At 43.8% G+C, this 19,284-nt stretch overlaps 1 protein-coding gene across 2 annotated transcripts; it reads right to left on the bottom strand.

The window, feature by feature from the left end:
* Window positions 1–26: 26 nt before the first annotated feature.
* Window positions 27–19,142, bottom strand: mgme1 (mitochondrial genome maintenance exonuclease 1). Of its 2 annotated transcripts, none has more exons than XM_059986438.1 (5): window positions 18,952–19,142; window positions 7,740–8,340; window positions 6,676–6,889; window positions 4,091–4,223; window positions 27–1,033 (listed from the first exon to the last, which is right to left on the bottom strand). In XM_059986438.1, exons 2-5 carry the CDS (start codon window positions 8,296–8,298, stop codon window positions 887–889), a joined length of 1,053 nt encoding a protein of 350 aa, XP_059842421.1. In that variant the 5' UTR covers window positions 8,299–8,340; window positions 18,952–19,142; the 3' UTR covers window positions 27–886. The 2 variants fall into 2 exon arrangements, with proteins under 2 accessions (XP_059842421.1, XP_059842420.1); XM_059986437.1 differs by lacking the exon at window positions 18,952–19,142 and adding an exon at window positions 13,825–13,980.
* Between the last annotated feature and the right edge of the window lie 142 nt (window positions 19,143–19,284).

The raw sequence follows: 19,284 nt of genomic DNA, 5'->3' as shown, positions 1-19,284 counted from the left end.
AAATGAAAGACAAATGAATCAAGTAATAGGAAATGACAACTTTATACAGTGAGCCATCAGGATGTGAATACAGTACACAGATGTAGTAGTGGCCGCTTCAATTATAGACCAAGATACATCTGACAGGAAACCATCTCCAGGGTTAAGGGGACAGGTTGGGGGAATGGGACTGGATGGATTGGTCTCACATAGAGCTGATATGGTCTCAATAAGCTGAGTGGCCCTTTTCCTGTTTTTCTGCTGAAGGTGTTTGGATTGCTTCAGGGCACACAGCACAAAACAATTTCTTTACACTTCACTTACAGGGACAAACCTTGCACCTAATAAAAGCAGAGACGTTGAAGTATGTGTTCTTCTGCTTTGCTAGTCAGAAATGCATCTATTTATTACCATTTTGTCTGCAGTGTACTTGGTGGGATGCTGTAACTACTCCACAACTGAGTCTTGAGCTTCAGTCTACATCCGCTGATGATGTCACCAAACCTTACAGTTCATGGTGACAGCTGGTCGAGGATGCAGTAATAGAAACGGTACATAGTGAAGATTTCTAGTCATAATAGTTCTGTTAACAGATAGAAAGACATGGTTTGATATCTGTCTCCTCACATTCTTAGGCTGGTTCAAAATCCCCTAGAGCTTATGTAATAGTTATGGACATCAGGAAACAGCAACAGGAGTAGGCCATTCAGTTCTTCAAGCCTGCTCTACTGTTCGATATAATGGTGGCTATTCATCCAAATGCCTTGTTCCTGCTATCTCTCCATATCCCTTGACCTCTAAAAAAAATCTTGAACTTGAACTCATTCTCGACTATATTTAATGATCTGACTTGGAGTCGATTTGGGGACGGAGCCATGGTGTTGTTTTCCCCAGTCACTCGCCTCTCTCATGTGGGAGTGCCGATCTTCTCCTGGTACTTCTGCAGCCGAAGCAGCCACCTCTGCCAGCAAGTGAGAAGCAGCTCTGGCTCCATGAAGTGAGCATGTGCTGGCCTGCCGTCCTTGTAAGCCACCACGATTAGTCCCTGCTCAACCTGCCGCAGTTAAGGGAAACACATTATAGCAGCAGCACAAATAAAGGAATTCAAAAATAAATTTAAACATTGAACCAAGAGCTGGAGGTTGCCCAGTTCCAGACAATCACTACAGTACTGTGCTGAACTCTGCTGGGGCAGCACCCTGTGAATCAAATGGTACTGTATACCATAAGACATAGGAGCAAAATTAGGCCATTTGGCCCATTGCGTCTGCTCCACCATTCCATCATGGCTGATCTATTGTCCCTCTCAGCCCCATTCTCCTGCCTTTTTCATGTAACTGTTGATGCCAACTGAAAAATGTTAACTTTAAATATACCCAATTACTCGGCTTCCACAGCTGTCCATCGCAATGCATTCCACAGTTCACCATCCTCTACCTAAAGAAATTCCTCATCTCCATTCTGGAGGGACATCCTTCTATTCAGAGGCTGGAACCTCTAGTTCTAGGCTCGCTCACTATAGGAAACATCATCTCCATGTACACTCTATCAAGGCCTTTCAATATTCAATAGACTTCAATGAGATTCACCCACTCCATTCTTCTAAGCTCCAGCAAGAACAAGCCAGAGTTATCAAACACTCTTCATACGCTAACCTTTTTTACTCCTGGGATCATTTTCATGAATCTCCTCTTGACCCTCTCCAATGCCAGATAAGGGGCCCAAAACTGCTCAGAATACAAGTGTGAAGTGGTTCATTTTGGTAGGTCAAATATGATGGCAGAATATAGTATTAATGGTAAGACTCTTGGCAGTGTCGAGGATCAGAGGGATCTTGGGGTCCGAGTCCAAAGGATGCTCAAAGCAGCTGCTCAGGCTGACTCTGTGGTTAAGAAGGCATATGGTGCATTGGCTTTCATCAATCATGGAATTGAATTTAGAAGCCGAGAGCTAATGTTGCAGCTATATAGGACCCTGGTCAGACCCCACTTGGACTACTGTGCTCAGTTCTGGTCACCTCACTACAGGAAGAATGTAGAAACATAGAAAGGGTGCAGAGGAGATTTACAAGGATGTTGTCTGGATTGGGGAGCATGCCTTATAAGAATAGATTCAGTGAACTTGGCCTTTTCTCCTTGGAGCGTAGGAGGATGAGAGGTGACCTGATAGTGGTGTACAAGATGATGAGAGGCATTGTTTGTGTAGATAGTCAGAGGCTTTTTCCCAGAGCTGAAATAGTTGCCACAAGAGGACACAGGTTTAAGGTGCTGGGGAGTAGGTACAGAGGTGATGTCGGGGGTAAGTTTTTTACTCAGCGAGTGCATGGAATAGGCTGACGGCAATGGTGGTGGAGGCGGATACGATAGGGTCTTTTAAGAGGCTTTTAGATAGGTACATGGAGCTTAGTAAAATACAGGGCTATAGGTAAGCCTGGTAATTTTGTAAGGTAGGGACGTGTTCGGCACAATTTTGTGGGCCAAAGGGCCTGTATTGTGCTGTAGGTTTCCTATGTTTCAAATACTCTAAGTACAGTCTGCAGTCTGACCAATGTCTTATGAAGCACAGCAGTGCATCCTTGCTTTTATATTCTAGTCTTCTCAAAATGTTAATCCAGTTAGCCCCTCAGACTCAGCCAGCTACATGCATACTACCTCTAAGTCCTGCCCTACACCCCCACCCCTCTCTCCACGGCCCCAGACATACTTTTCCTTCAGATAACCTGCTGCCTGTTTGAACGCAACCACTGGCCTCCACTGCTACCTTATATTCTGCACATTAGCCACTAACCAGAAAAAGTATTCCTGTGTTGCCTTTGCCCTTTATTCTGTATTCACTAGGACTTAAGCCCACTGCTAATGAAAACAATTTCTCTCCATCTGCTTCTTCGAAGAATGTATGGTTTCACCCTTGTGTGCTAGTCGACAGATACCCTTCAATTACTGAGTCAGATAATTAGCCATGGGTTTCCGAGTCTTCCCTCACACCCTGACTGTCTTATCAAGTTGGTGTAGTGCTGGAGATCTCGGCGAATAACCTCAACTAATGCAAGTTCATCACTTAGGGATTCCAACTATATTCAGTGTACAGAGATCTGCCATCTTTGGAGGACTACTGAAAGCTACTGAACTCTCTGAACTGAACTAAAGACCTCTCTGGCCTAACAGGAGAGCTTAGAATCAAAGACCTCCAATCATTGACCTCTAGGTTTCAATGGAAAAGAACTCCAGGTGCCCAAAGCCTGGGCAATACTCTGACAAGAGCCATTAACTTTGGCGAAACTCCAGATGGCAAAGGGTGTTCAGTTTCCCTGTCCCACTTTAAAGCCACAGAACGTACACATCTTTCATAAACCGAAGGAGCGTGGAATTCTGTAGAGCCCTTCACAACCATTACTGCAAAGTATTTGTCTCTGAACACGATTCCAGGTTGCTCATTGTCATTCTTCAGTGCACAAGTGTAAAAGAGATTGTTACTCCAGATCTATCGCAGAATTAAAACAATATGCATAAAGAGCACAATAAAAAATAAAACAAACAAAACCACAATAAATATAAATATAAAAGTAATCCTATAAAACACAGCGTACAAGTAACTGTTTTCTACAGGGAATGATTATATGCACGTGAAGTGAGGCTCCGTGATGCGTATTTAGTGGTGGGTTAATGGGTGGAGGTGCTGATCATCCTGACAGCTTTGGGGAAGTAACTATTTTGGAGTCTAGTGGTTCTGGCGTGGACGCTGTGTAGTCCTTTTCCTGATGGGAGTGGAACAATGTACATGAGTGAAGTGTAGTTACTATTTTAAAATAGTAAATAGCCCAGAAGCATAGATCAATCTAACATAAACTAACAGCTGGTTTACAGCAGGAGCAATAATAATTCCCCAGGGCAAGAGCCCCATGGCACCAAGGGACTGTTTACTTCTCCCACCAAGTCAAATGGGGGTCCTGTTCTGGGAGAGGGCAGACTCGGCAGTGCAGCACAGAGTGCCAACCTAAATTTTACTCATGATTTTCTGAGGCAGGACTAAAACTGGCAATCTTCAGATGAGAATATAGTCCTTCACCACTCTCACCAGCTAATGGCCAATGAAAAGAATGAGGTGAGCTGACCTGGAAGTCATAGTTGTTGTCGTGGTTGAGGGCCCCAGCATATGCTGCCACCTGCAGCGGGTTGTCGAAGGTGTTTCGAAAATAAGGCTTTGGTTTCTCTGAGGTTTTCCAATCGATAACGCACAGCTTGCCCCTGCACAGAATACACAGCATCAGATATACTGGCATTAGTTCTTACCCTTACAAAAGTGACCTTAAGTCTGTAAAACAATCTTACTGGGGAATCTTACAATAAGCAAACTTATTGCTGAAAGGGCAAAGGCAAGTGGACCGACTCGTTGCTTCCTGCACAGCCTATACAAGAGGAATTCATCGGCGTCTGCTGGCCAGATTCCACTAAGTTTCAAGCTTAAAAGGCAACTTCCTGGATTGACAGAGGAAACACAGTGCCTGAGTGACAAAAAGTGCAAAGTTGGGTCCGGCCGTGCTAAGTAAGCTGATGATAGGTATGGCATCAGCTGGGTTGCTAGACTTCCTGGGATTGTAAGGCAAGAAGCTGGATCCCAACTAGCAGCCGGAAATTGAAAATTGAATGTGAGGAGTTGGGGGTGGGGGTTGGACTGGATGTACATGCCTGGCCTGTAGAAGCTGTGGTTGAGGGTTTGCACTTTGATTTGTAGAAGCCTACTTTACAGGAGATGAAATAAAAAGAGGTATTACACAGCCTCTAAAGACAACCTATCCATTCTGGATATTAGTCTAGTAAACTTTCAGAACCATATCAGATCGATTGCGAGAATGTGGCAAGCTCGCGGTGGGCCCTCTACATGCGGAGGGCTCTCGCTTTTGGTGCAGGCTTTTGAGTGTGCATGTTTTTGTTGTAGCGGTCCCAGTTTGTCACGCCCACACTGCAAGTTACCCAGAGTGTACCATGGCTAACATAACACAGTAAAAACATTTAATCCTACTGCCCCATTGTCATCCTTGCTCCAAGCATAGCTGACAGTTTCTTTTAATGGTTTTCAAAACATTATCATTCTTCGTTAAATAAGGAGACCGATATAGTCTACACAAGCAGTCCTGGGCTCCACAAGGGTTCCGTTCCTAGGAACTGTCTGTAAACTGAATTTTCCACATCAGAAATGAACAAATTCAATGAGAGTCAATCACCATGAACACTTTGTTACAATGTAGTTGTATCCCCATGTAGTTACAATGGCACAGAAACATGACAATTGCAAAGTATCGATGGATTTCACATTGTTTGACCAAGTATTTCTCAAGTGTCAATACAAGAGATTTGCCTTGTCAGTTTCCAAAGAGAATCTCTCAAGTGACATCCTGTTGTCTACCAGTAGCCCATGTTCTTAAAACAAAAGCACCCGTTTGATTAGTACAGGAACATCACATGCCAATACCTCTGTCTGAAGACCTGTCTGTTGTCTTCTGAATTAACTAGCTTGTGTATTGATTTTGACAGCTAGAACACAACATCCATGGTTGACCTCAACCAACAGAGGGCCAGATGAATTAGCTTAGCTGTTACTGCTATTCCACAACTCCTGAGGGTAGAGGGAGAGCCTAATGCCAAAGGGCACTGCCTCAGAATAGAAGTATGTCCTTTTAGTACAGAGATGTGGAGGAATTTCTTCAGCTTGATGGTGGTGAATCTGTGGAATTCATTGCACAGATGACTGTGGAGGCTAAGCCATGGGATATAGTTAAAGTGGAGGTGGATAGGTTCCTGATTAGTAAGGGCATTAAAGGGTACAGGGAAAAGGCAGGAGAATGGCATTGAGAAGGATAATAATAAATCAGCCGTGATGGAATGGCAGGGCAGACACAACGGGCCAAATGGCCTAATTCTGCTCCTATGTCTTATGGTCTTATAACACTTGCTAAATGTCTTCTATACCTGAATTCTAGTCTTTAGTGAATCTTGCACTGGAGGCCAGATCTTTCGCATCTCAACTCTGCAATCACTCATTAATTTTATAATGTATTTTTCTTTTCCCTGGCTAAATGGGAAATTTTACATTTTCCATTGTCCTTTCACTTAAACTACATGTGGGTTCCATCCCAGTGGGGTCCAATGCTAGATTATTGTCCTTTCACTTAAACTACATGTGGATTCCATCCCAGCATAGCAGTCAGTGCAATACTACGACAGATCGGGGTGTCAGTGTTCAGTTCAATTCCAGCACTGCCTGTAAGGAGGTTGTACTGTGATCACGTGGCTCTCCTCCCACAGTCCAAAAATTTACTAGTTAGTAGGTTAATTGTTCTTGGAAAATTGCCCCATGATTAGGCTAGGTGTTAAAACTGGGCTTGCTGTTCTGTGCTGCATCTCTAAATAAATAAACAAAGAGATAAATAAATAAATGGGCATTAACCTCCTTGTGTTCTATTCACAACTCAGTTCCTACCCAGTCTGGTGTCACCACCAAAATAAGCAACCTTTACTAAAATCATTTATGTAAAATGTTAAAGTGAAGGCTCTAACGTGAGCTTTTGTATCACACCAGTCCATCAATCTTCTCTTGAGTCCCTCCAACAAGCATTCTTTCACTACTAATGTGTCCTATAGTCAGGCAAGATTCTGCTAATCATAAAACCTGTCAGTGGAACACAGAGCCAGATCTTACCGATACTTAGCCACACAGTCCACCAGGCCTGTATACTGTAAAGGCAGGTGATTCACCGCACTCTCCAATACTCTGGTTCCTTTAACGTCTTCCAGGACACTCTTTACACTTTGCAAGTACCCTGCTACATCCTCATTGCTGGTCTGCGGAATTTTGGATGAGAGAAGAGCGTCCTCTAAAGCAGAATGGAAAAGCCGCCCTCGATTGAGAATGTCTAGGGAAATATGGAAAGTAAGTATTTTGCCTTCAGCATCCAATGCAACAAGAACAAGCACGACAATGGATAGCATATTTAAAAACAAAAAAAACTAGCATTTAGTGCTCTTAAATTCCTAAAACATCTCTAAACACTTAGACGTGATAGAGCGGCAGGGATGGAATTACCAGTCATGAAAACGTTACAGCAGTGCTCAGTCAGGACAGACTGTACAGCTCATCTACAGAGGCTTCATGGGTAGAACTGAGCAATAAGAAAGGCACGACCGTGTCAAGGGATTAAATTATAGACCACCCAACAGTCTAAGGCAGTTAGAGGAGCAAATTTGCAGAGAGGTCAGACTATTGCAAGAAACATAAGGTTGTGATACTACGTGATTTTAACCTTCCACATATTGACTGGGACTCTAATACTATAAAAGGGCTGGATGGAAAAGAGTTTGTCAGATGTGTTCAGGAAAGCTTCCTTACTCAGTACATAGAAGTCCAAACTAGAGAGTGTGATACTAGATCTCTTCCATCCATCACTTCCCAGCTTCTTACTTCATCCCCCCTCTGCTACCCACCTTCCCCCCTCACCTGGCTTCACCTTTCACCTGCTAGCTTGTACTCTTTCTTCTCCCCCGCCTTCTTATTTTGACTTCTTTACTCTTTCCTTTCCAGTACTGATGAAGGGTCTCGGCACAAAGTTTTAACTATTTATTCTTCTCCATAAACGCTGCCAGATCTGCTGAGTTCCTCTAACATTTTGTGTGTGTTATCTGGTTAGCTGTCCGGGTAGAAGCAAACAAACATTCATCAGGAATTCTCGTTGGCACTGAAATGTCAGGATCTCAGAATACACTTACTTTTAGTGTATGCTTTAAAGCCATCTGGGCCCAACTCTTTCATCATCCTCCGTCTCCATCTTTCCAGATAAAAGGCTTGCTCCAAGCTCATGGTTAGCTGCAGGATCTGTGTTACGCTGGGCAGCCTGGTCTTGGCACTGTTCCTCTGCAGAGGAATCCTCAGCGGTGGCTGGACAACAGCTTCTGGCTCACGCTGAGGACAGTGCCGCTCACCGTTCAACAACGGAGGCAGATTCAGGAGGCCCACAGGTGCCAGCTCTTCCCCAGCCAGCTTTGATTTGATGACAGGTCCATACAAAAGGTCATCCTCTCCCAGCAGTGTCTCAGGAGCCTGCGGACTGACTTTTGTTGACACAACAGAGCGGACCAAGGAGGCATATTTCTCATGGTCTACCTTCTCATATTTGCTTTGGTCCTTTTTCTGGTCATGGAGGCACAGGGAAGTACAGTAACTGTGTTGCAAGGATACCAACTCCTTCAGGAGTGCACCATTGTACTGCTTCAGAGAACTCCTGGCTATTCCGCAGGTAGCAAGACTCAGCACCCCGAAGTAATTCATTTTCCAGTGTGGTTGGGAGGAGTCAGTCAGATCCTCTTCATTCTGCAACACAATACAAGGTTAACACTTTCATTATGTCATCTGCAACAGGACTTCGAGTATAATATACTTAAATAATGTAAACACAAAAGATTCTGCAGATGCTGGAAATACAGAGTAACACACACACACAAAATGCTGGAAGAACTCAGTAGATAAGGCAGCATCTACGGAAAGGAATAAAGAGTTGATGGTTCAGGCTGAGACTCTTCATGAGACCCGATGAAGGGTCTTGGTCCAGAACATTGATTCTTTATTCTTTTCCATAGATGCTGCCTGATCTGTTGAGTTCCTGCAGCATTTTGTGTGTGTTACTTAAATAACATGAAAGGTTTTCCCAATTTTTCTCAGGATGCTCTACAACCAATGAAACATTTCTCAATCGACTGCAATTCTTTCTGTGTTATAGATGCCACCTGTTGACAATCCCTGCCTTGGGATGTGAGATGATGCTGGAGCATGGTAACTCACTACAAGTCACTCTCCGCAGGTCTCCTTCTGTAACAACCATGCTACTCCTTTAAATCCAAACTAGATGACTTGAAGAATTGCTACACCTTATTCTGCATTTTGTTGCCCCTGGTACTACCTCAAGGATCAAGGTTCAACTATACACGTATTAGAAATTTGCTGTGATGTGTTGGTAAGGTATGCAATAAAAAAAAACATTCACCATTTATAAAGAATTATATAAAAATAAGTTAGAGGTTAAGTACAGATACAGAATAAATGTGCATACATACGAGCATGTATTTATAAAGAAAACAGCTTTATAAAAAGTGGTTTAAAGTGTTTACAGTGCAGTGCAGTGACTAAGCTAATAAATAGAGAGCTGTGGGGGTGGCTAACTAGAAAGGCTAAATCAAATTAACTACCTGGGGGAAGAAAGTTATTTGTTTTAATAGCCCGAAAAAGGCAGTTTGCAGGGTGGGTAGTGAGTGCAATAATTTTTCCTGCCCTGTTCTTTGTCCTGGACATGTATTAGTCCTGCAGTGATGGTAGACTGCAGCCAACCACCTTCTTAGCTGACCTGCAGTGCTCAAGGCACTACTGTAATGAAGTGATCTGTATGGAAGGCACGCCCAACAGTTTTTCCACTGTACCTCAAGTACGGTACCTGAAACAAGAATGAAAATTTACATGACTGAAAATGGTGATGGGTTGGTTGGTGTGTCCATAGCAGAAGGGTTGCCAAATCTTTGTGTGCGGCCTTATAAAATCAGTAGTACAGTAAGACTCATTATTTTGCTGCCAACAGCAAGTCCTTCATCTTCTTAAGCCCATCACCCCTACTGGGGCATAGGCCCCCGACTGCAGCTTGCCTGAGTCCACTGTCCTGGGCCGTGGGTTAAATGACCCTGCGGCCTCCACTTTCACAACATAACTTTATACGTCTTCTAGGTGAAGATATTTCTATCCCAGGGATGAGGTCTTTGAACCTTCTGTTGGCGTTTCTGTAGCTCTGGAGTTTTACAGGATGGAGTTGCTAGCCACATGCCTAACCTTCCTCTTTTCACAGCCAGGCTCTAGATCAGGCATGGGCAAACTACGGCCCGCGGGCCATATGCGGCCCATTAAGCTTTATAATCCGGCCCGCAGAACTTGATGAAATTATATTAATAAACCTTGTTAACGTTTTTTTCCCCGCAATTCTGGCGTTTTCCCAATAGATGACGTACTCTATATACATTGACCTTTGTTGAGGTGCAGCGTATTACTCCACATTTGCGCTTTACTCTTTGTTTGGCTCGACCTATTTGTGTGAACAGGCGTTCAGCGTCATGAACGTCAACAAAGCCAGCCACAGATCCAAGTTAACTGACCAATATCTCAGATCCATCCTGAGAATCGCCACAACAAAACTAAATCCAGACTTTGATGTGCTGGCTAAAAAGGGAGACCAACAACGCTGTTCCCACTGAAATTAAAAATAAGTTTCTTCATTGTGTTATGTAAAAAAATGCATCTGAGAATATTTTTTTCAATAAGCCTTACATGTTACATGTCATTTCTGTTAAATGATGGACATGAGCAGTGCGCAGGTGCACGTATGTTCTCAAAATAAAAAATGCGCTCCAGATCAAATAACGCGCTCCGCATACTGGCGCGCTGTCAGAGTTCTGTCTTTGTGCTGGTCGTTGTTGAGTTTTGGCACAGGGAACAATTGAATAAGAAGGAGCAGGACAAGTAGACCTGCATCTACTACCATTTTTGAAATAAAGACAGTCAGGAGGAGAGTGATGATGATAATATCTTGAAGGATAACAGAATTTTCAGTGCTTTAAAATAATAACTGTTACTATTAAAAAAGCTGTATTTTATTCATTTAATTTTCAGTGTTTTAAAAGTCATTTCAATAAATAGCTAAATACCATGGGACTTCAAAGACAGATATTTTGTTGTAATGCATTTGTTCATTTTCAATTGAATTAAAGCACCTGTTTTCTACATATCCCATGATATTTTATTTTCTCTTATGAGGTGTATTACCAAAACACTCCGTCCATCTGCTCCTGGTCCGGCCCCCCTGTCAAATTTTAGAACCCTTTGTGGCCCACAATTCAAAAAGTTTGCTCACCCCTGCTCTAGATTGTGCATAGTGGAGTTGCTAACAGCAAGCAGTAGGAGATATCTGTACACCATAACATATGGAATGATTTTCTTGACTGCACTTTCATGTTTCTGTCAACATTACATTAACTAGCAAAAAAATGTTACAGGAAGGAAAAATATCATAGCTGTAGTGTTTTAGCAAACTATGAATTAATTTTATGCTGAATAAGTTAATAAAGAAAACAGAAGTGCTTCAGGGAAGTAATGGATTGCTTCCATGATTAACTAAAAATCTTCGAGTTCTTTGCCCTCACTCTTGTAGAATTACATATAATCCCTTGAAGATAGAAAATTAAAGTTGACTTACATAAGGTTTGTAAACTAGTTAGAGTCATAAAGAAAACTTCTGGCTATAAATCAAAGCATTCAGTATAGGAGATGGGATATTATGCTGAAGTTGTATAAAACACGTCACCTACCTATAGGAAAGACCTGAGATATAGGGAAAGGTTGATTAGCATAGGACTTTTTCCCCCCGGAGTGTATGAGAATGAGGGGACATTTGATAGAGATATATAAAATTATGAGGGGTATAGAGAGGGTAAATGCAAGCAGGCTTTTTCCACTGAGGTTGGGTGAGACTAGAACTAGAGGTCATGGGTTAAGAGTGGAAAGATAAATATTTAAGGGGAACATGAGGGGGATCTTCTTCAATCATATAGTGTTATGAGTGTGGAATGAGTTGCCAGAAGTGGTGGGTGGGGATTGATTGCACCATTTAAGGGAAATTTGGGCAAATATTTAGATGGGAGGGGTAGGGGGGCATTAATTTGTAGAAAGAACTGAAGACATAAACTGGAAAGAAATAAAATTAAGATAATAACAGCTATCCCAAGCATTTGGTAGCTCAAGTAAAAGCCAGCTGAGGCATCCCACAGGAAGCTAAATAGAAGGACTAAGCAAACCTCAACTAAGGATTTAAGCCAGAAAAGCAACACACCAATGAACTTCCTTTCCTTCTGGATATTTTGCTGAACACTAATATAAAATCGGAGTTACTGCTACCGTCTTCTTACTAGCTTTGTTCCCATTGCCATTACTTAAAGTGACCCACAAGTTATAATGTGAAAAGGTTTAAAAAATGTGAATCTTCAAAGACAAGTTTACAAAGAAATCATTCTCATGATACAGACATTGCTGGAACTTATCGCCTGATGGTAGTCATCTTTCAAGAAGACTTCCCACGGAATGGAGGGCAACAAAAGGCTAATCACAAAATGTGAAGGATGTTTACTAACCAGATTGTAGTTGCAATTGCTTTACAGCCTGATCACTTCTTGCTGGTACCAATGCATTTATTTCTTGACTATTTAAATAAAAACCTGAAACCAAATCTTCGAACTGTCACAGTAGAACTAGGGTACCATCTGTTCTGTCATTCAATAAGATTCTGCCTGATCTTTTACCCGATGTCCACTTCACTACACTAACCTAATGTGTATCGATGTGAAAGCATAGACATACTTCAGTAACCTCTTGTATTGGTAACCCAACATTAGTAGACTTAGGGGCTTAGCACAATAATGCTTTATTCCAGGTGGTTCTGGGCCTTAACATGGTCAATAAAGGGATAGCACCAGTGTGGGCTTAGAATTTTCCAGTTTGAAGACTTTTTCATCTTCAGTAGCCCCATGATTGTAAATGACTTCAGTGACATAAGTCACCCCTTGCTATCTGTATACACTGGATCTGTTTACAGGTTAAAAAAGAATAACTTCAGCTTTTATCATCCCATTCAGTAATTGTTATTTTTCAAAACCTCTGAAAATGGATGTTTGCCTTCAGCATGTGTTCATTACACAGATTTCATTTACTTTAATAATCACCATACACGATATCTGATAATATTGCAAGAATGTCAAAGAATTGAAGAATCACAGGGAATTTCAAAATGAGTGATTATAGCTGTGTCAGCATGCAAATATTGCCAAGAGGAGAACACGCTGATAATGCCCAACAGGCTTACATTATTAGTATGTAAAAAGAGGGACAAAAAGGGAGTAGAATTAATTTATCTATCATAACCTCAGGACAACTCAAAGCACTTCACTTTGAAGTTTGTATTGTACTGGGTGGTAGATTTGTGGTACATTGCTACAGGTTCCTGTAGAAGCCAAGTCATTGGATATATTTAAAGCTTAGGTTGATAGGTTCTTGATTAGTAAGGGTGTCAAAGGTTATGGGGAGAAGGCAGGAGCATGGGGTTGAAAGGGATAATAAATCAGCTCTGATGAAATGGCAGAGCAGACTTAATGGTCTAAATGGCCTAATTCTGCTCTCATGTCTTATTGTAGATATTTACAAATAAAAGAAAGTTAAGCATTTTATATTTACTGAAACCCATAACACGTTATCGAACTCCTAAACACACAAAAGCACATTAAAAATCCTTATGTAACAATATCATGTCAGACCAGTCTCTTAAAATGAAACCCAACTCAATATCGGTGGTTGTGAATTATCCACATTTCTCCCCAATTACGTTACCCCTCATGGACCCCACTAGAATTCACTAAAACTGGCATTATGTGCTTGTCCAGATCTTGGATGAACCACCCAGCTTGGGTCCTGTGCTCTATGAGTGGAGGAACAGCAGATGTCTCTGACTTGTTCACAGGTGCGTCAACACGCTTATGGCCATGTTGTGACACCAGGGGCATGGTAGTGGAATACTCCAAATCTTGGTGGGCCAGTTTAAAGCAATCTATCAAAATACATTCTCGTTTATCCCCCTCATCCATGATAAGCCTTTTCTCCCCATTCCAAAATGCAGAACGGGCCATCATAAGGGTGTGCATTATGGCGGACAAAAACAAACGAGGTACAGGCAGTCCCCGAGTTACAAATGTCCAACTTTGAACAACTCGTACTTACGAATGGAGGGAGGAGAACGCCATCCGCCATTTTAAGTTGGATCACGACGCCGTCTGCCATTTTATGTCATTGCTGTTGACACTGTGTTGAGTGTGTAACTTTGTATTTGGCTTAAATATTTCTAAGCAAGATTCACCCTGACCCCCCCCCCCTTTTCCAGTCAGCACCGCCCCCACTTGTCCCATTTAACCTGACTCAGTGCGGGTCTAGGACTAGGACCTGGGGGAGCAGAGGACCCATACCTGCTGCTGATCCTGCAGTTTTCTGTTCTGTTGATGGAAAACGATCGCGATTGAAAATGAAGTGGAAATAATAAAGTGATCGGAAAGAGGTGAAATGCCATCAGTCATTGTAAAAGCGTTAGGCTGCAGCCAGTCAATGATTGGAACAATTTTAAAGGATACAGGTAAAGGATAAAGTGAGAATAATGGAGCATGTGAAAGGCCCTGCCCCGATGAAAGCTACAATTATTATTAAACAACGCAGTGGTTTAATTACTGAAATGCATATGGTTCTTAAGTGTTTTATATAGTGTTTTGTAAAATATATACTATATACTAAGACAAACATTTGACTAACTGACACTAAATAATAACAGATCTACCTGTTCCGACTGAAAGACGGACTCAGGAACGGAGCTCGTTTGTAACCCGGGGACTGCCTGTAGAATGTAACCAACACACACAAAATGCTGGAGGAATTCAGCAGGCCAGGCAGCATCTATGGGAAAGAGTACAGTTGATGTTTCGAGCTGAGACCCTTCTAGCCTGATGTAGCAGAATGTTAACAGGAACCTAAGAGTGCTGTATGCCATGATGGGAGGTAGGAATAGGTGCAAAGGAATTGAACTTACTGAGGAGGGTGGAACATTGTTGAGAGGCTGACCAAGTGGTCGTGGCGTCAGAAGTGAAATCACCTTGCATTCATAGCAGATGCCCGTATACCAACTCAGCCATGGACAAGAGCAGGTCATCTTTTGGAGTTCTGACCCCCAACGGAACCCATGGGAGATGATCATGCCAACATTCATCGGTCAGGGAAGGCCTCAGAGCAGCCTTTAAGGAGCAATGAAACCGCCTGCATAGGCCATAGACTGTGTGTGATACACCGTGGTGTGATGCAGCCTAATGCTGAGATTCTGGGCCACTGCAGCCCAGAAGTCTGAAATGAATTGGGGACTGTGTTCAGAGGAAACATCAGAGGGGTGCCAAACTGAGCCGCCCAGGTGCTGATGAAAGCCCGAGCCATATCTGTGGCCATCGTCAATGCTAGAAGGATGACCTCTGGCCACCTGGTGGCACAGTCCACCATGGTAAGGAGCTGCACGAAACCACGGGAGTGGGGGGAAGAGGACCTACAAGGTCCACATTGACATGGTCAAACCATCTCTCAGGGACCTCGAAAGGTGCCGATGGTGCCTGAACATGGCAGTTAAGTTTTACCCACTGGCACTCCACACAAGCTGCAGTCCAAATACGCACGTCCTTTCTGAGGCCGTGCCAAACGAACTTTAATGCAACCAGTTTCTCTGAGGCCTTCCAGCCTGGATGCAAAAGGCCACGTATGGAGTTGAAAACAGTCTAGTTCCATGTGAGGACGACTGGTTGAGACATCGCACAGGAGAACCCCTGCTTCCCCAAACTTAATGTCAGCCAACTGCAGGCCCATGATTGCTGCTCGGTAAGCCTGGTCCTCTGGGTCAGTAACTTGGTAGGCTGCCATAATCTACCCCTAGGAGTATGGCCTCAACTGCTGGCTGTGAGAGGCAATCAGCCACAGCATTATTTTTCCCCTGGATATGTTGTATATCGGTTGTGAACTCCAATACGTAGGCCGGGTGGTGTTGCTGCCGTGCAGACCAAGGGTCTGATATCTTAGCCACTGCGTGCACAAGAAGTTTGTGGTCAACGAACGGATGAAATGGCAGACAGCCAGGTAGAAACCAAGAAGCTCGTGGTCAAATGTGCTGTACTTCCATTCGGGGGTGACGTAGCTGCCAACCGAAGACGGCAAATGGCTGCCACATGGCTCTGGCCAACTGTTCATGCACAGCACCCACAGCACAGTTTGAGGCATCAGTTGTAATGGCTATGGGTGCGTTGGGGAACGGGTGCACCAGTAGGATCTTGTTGGAAAGAGCTCATCTGGTATCATCAAATGCCCTGGTCATGTCCGCTGACTAGTCAAGCTCTTGATTAGAGGTATTGCCTTTAAGTACACTATACAGGGTGAGCATAAGTTCAGTTGCTTGTGGAAAGAAGTGGTGATAGGAATTCACCATACCTAATACCTGCTGAAGTTTTGTTGTAGCAAAACTGAAATCTGTAATAGCAGCTGCCTTTGATGGGAGGAGTTTGCAGCTTCTGCAGAAATGCGATGGTTGAAAAAGTCAATGGATGACAACCCAAACTGGCATTTAGCCGAGTTAATAATCAACCCATGTTGGCTTAAGCATTCGGAAAGTATGCAGAGAAGAGATACGTGCTTGGATTTGGATGCATTGGCGCCAAGTATGTTGTCCAGGTAAATAAAAAGAAGTCTTTTAATAGAATCCATCACCTGTTGGAAAATCTGCTGCATTTTTCAGTCCAAACAGAAACTCAAATAGGTCAAATGGGGTTATCACAGCCATTTTGGCAATATCCTCTGAGCACACAGTTACTTGATAAGCCCCTAACTAGCTCGACTTTGGAAAAAATTAACATTCTGGCTAAACGTACCGAAAAGTCTTGGATGTGTGAGGCTGGGTAATGATTGGGGGGGGGGGGGGGGGGGTCATGGCCTCCTTAACTGATTGATGATCACCACTTGTGTGGCAACCACCGTCACACTTAAAGACCACATGGAGGGGTGAAGCCCAGGGGCTATTCAACCGGTGTACAATTCTGAACCTTTCCACATTGGCCAACTCAGCCTTTGTAGTTGCCAGCTTTTCTGCGCGGGCATGGACTGGCAGCTAGATGTGGGAACGTGGTGCACGACCCCATGTTTTGCAAGTGTGGTGGAGAATGCGGGCTTGGTGAGGTTTGGGAATTCGCCCAGCAGTCGAGTAAGCTCACACGCGGTGGTGCATGTGCTTGATAGAGTCATTGTGGGGAACTTACTGGGGGAGCAAGCTAATGAAACAAAGCCCATGAGATCCACAAGCCAGGGGTTCTAAAGATCAACTAAAAGTCCTTGGGCACACAGGAAATCTGCACCGAGCAGAGGTCTAACCACATTAGCCAGGACAAAATCCCAAGTATAACATCACTCACTGAAGTAGTGCATAACCTGTCTTGTCCTGCAAGTCTGGGTGCTGTTGCCATTGGCAGCCTCTAGTGAGGTTTCACCACTCTTTACCTTCTCCTCAATAGGCGACGCTGGCAGAATACTCACTTGAGCACCCGTGTCACAGAGGAATTGAAACCCTGAAAAGGGTGTCTCTGATGAACAGTAGACAACACTGGCAGCTGGAACCCACAGTGTTCACAGACCTCTGAGTCCTGATGTGCTGGCACTGTCAAAGCTGCAAGGTGGTTGGCACTTCCTAGCACCCCTACCAGAGTGAGCATGGTAAAAGCACAGACCTGGCGTAGTCTGCTTTGCTGCCACTGGCATTCAGGGTTGGGGGTTCTGTTGACCAGGCTTATTGAGGTAGAGAAAGGAGGAGGAACGATGTACTGCTACCTGAGTGTAGACTATCAGCCACTTTAGCAGCTCCCTATAGTCCATCATGGGTGCTCAAGTGAAATATTTATGTCTTAAATAATCAAAATCAAAAGATTTTGATATCCCGGTAGGGATATCGAAAATAAGATGGCAAAGTTTAAGTGGATAGATAAGTAAAAGGGAAGCTGAGGAGATGTCTTATTTTTTCCAGCAAAACATCTGGAATGAACTGCAAGAGGTGAAATGAGTAGGTTTAAGAGGCATTTAGACATTCAAACAGACAAGGCGAAGAAGGATACAGTCCTAATGCAGACAAATGCGATTATATAAATGGCCAAAAAGATCAGTGTGCACAAACAGCAGGCTCTGTTTCTGCACTGTATGACTTTGACTTCTCTTACACCAGGGGTTCGCAACTTGTGGACCACGGACCCCTTGGTTAATGATAATGGTCCATTTCATAAAAAAAGGTTGGGAACCTGTCTTAACAGTCCCTTGGGATCAAGGGTGTCCTGATGAAGAGTCTCTGCCCCAAACATCAACTGTACTCTTTTCCATAAAAGCTGCCTGACCTACTGAGTTTTACACGTGTGTGTGTTGCTTGGATTTCCAGCATCTGAAGATCTTCTCTTGCTTCCACTACAGTTTCTGAGATGAGTGATCAGCCAACATGGGAGCTGCAAATCCTTTTGGAGATGATAAAGCAGCTGCCCAAGTGGGTGGGTGGCTCAGTAGTGCTCGCTTCTCCTATTTACATACAGCTTCTCACATATTAACTTGAGGCTCTCATGTACTCTCAGCACTCATAGAAAGAAGCCTTTGAGTACATTCTTCAATCTAGAATTCACAGCATTCTCAAAATACAAGTATTACCAAAACACTCGGTTCATCTGCTCCTGATCCAGCCCCCCTGTCAAATTTTAGAACCCTTTGTGGCCCACAAGTCAAAAAGTTTGCCCACCCCTGGTCTAGTCTCAGCAGCTGATCCACTGCTAGTTACCAGAATTGGGTTTATGAGAATTATTTGCACGGGAATTGGTTTATTATTGACATACCGTGAAAAACTTTTGTGTGTGCCACGCGAATAGATTATTCCACACTCAAGTAAGTGCACTGAGGTAGAAAAACGAGAATAACGCAGAAAGTAGTGTTAGTTACAGGGAAGGTGCAGCTTTTGGTAGCACCTAAGAGTTGAGGCTGGAGTAGATCATCCAGGATCTACAAACCCCCTAGCTGGAACGAACTGAATAATTTGCAGCCGCGCCACGGTACGAACTCAACGGCAAGGGGCAGCTCCCTCCCCCCTCCCCCAACCCCCAACCGACAGAAGGGATGGGCGGAAAACCACTGCCTGGGCAACACAGCAGGCCAGGCAACAGGTGCTGATCCGCGGAGTTACTCGGGCATCTTATGTCTTCCTCAAGATTCCCAGCATCGGCACAATCCCATGGGTAATCCACTGCCTGAGGTACTCACTCTCCATCACAGCCCGTCCGTTGCCCGCTCGACGGCCGCGTTGCCCGATGGCCGCTGGGAATTGTAGTCCGTTGGGGCAAAGCGGCAGGAATGGCCCTATCCACAAGAGATTCTTCAGATGCTGGGAATCCAGAGCAACACTTAAAAATACTGGAATAACTCAGCAGGTCAGGTCGCATCGGTAAATAGTCGACGTTTCGGGACAAGACCCTCCCACAGGACTACACTTACCACAAATCATGGCGCGGAAGCCGCTGCTTACGTCATTAAACTCCTGGAGGAGGAGTCCGTGGACGCAAAGGGCGGGCGGATTTCCATTGTACTTTTTTTCAC

This window comes from Hypanus sabinus, chromosome 12 (genome assembly GCF_030144855.1).
Source record: "Hypanus sabinus isolate sHypSab1 chromosome 12, sHypSab1.hap1, whole genome shotgun sequence".
NCBI lineage: Eukaryota > Metazoa > Chordata > Chondrichthyes > Myliobatiformes > Dasyatidae > Hypanus > Hypanus sabinus.
The sequence above is the reverse complement of the archived record's forward strand: the minus strand, read 5'-3'. Positions and strand labels throughout refer to the sequence as shown.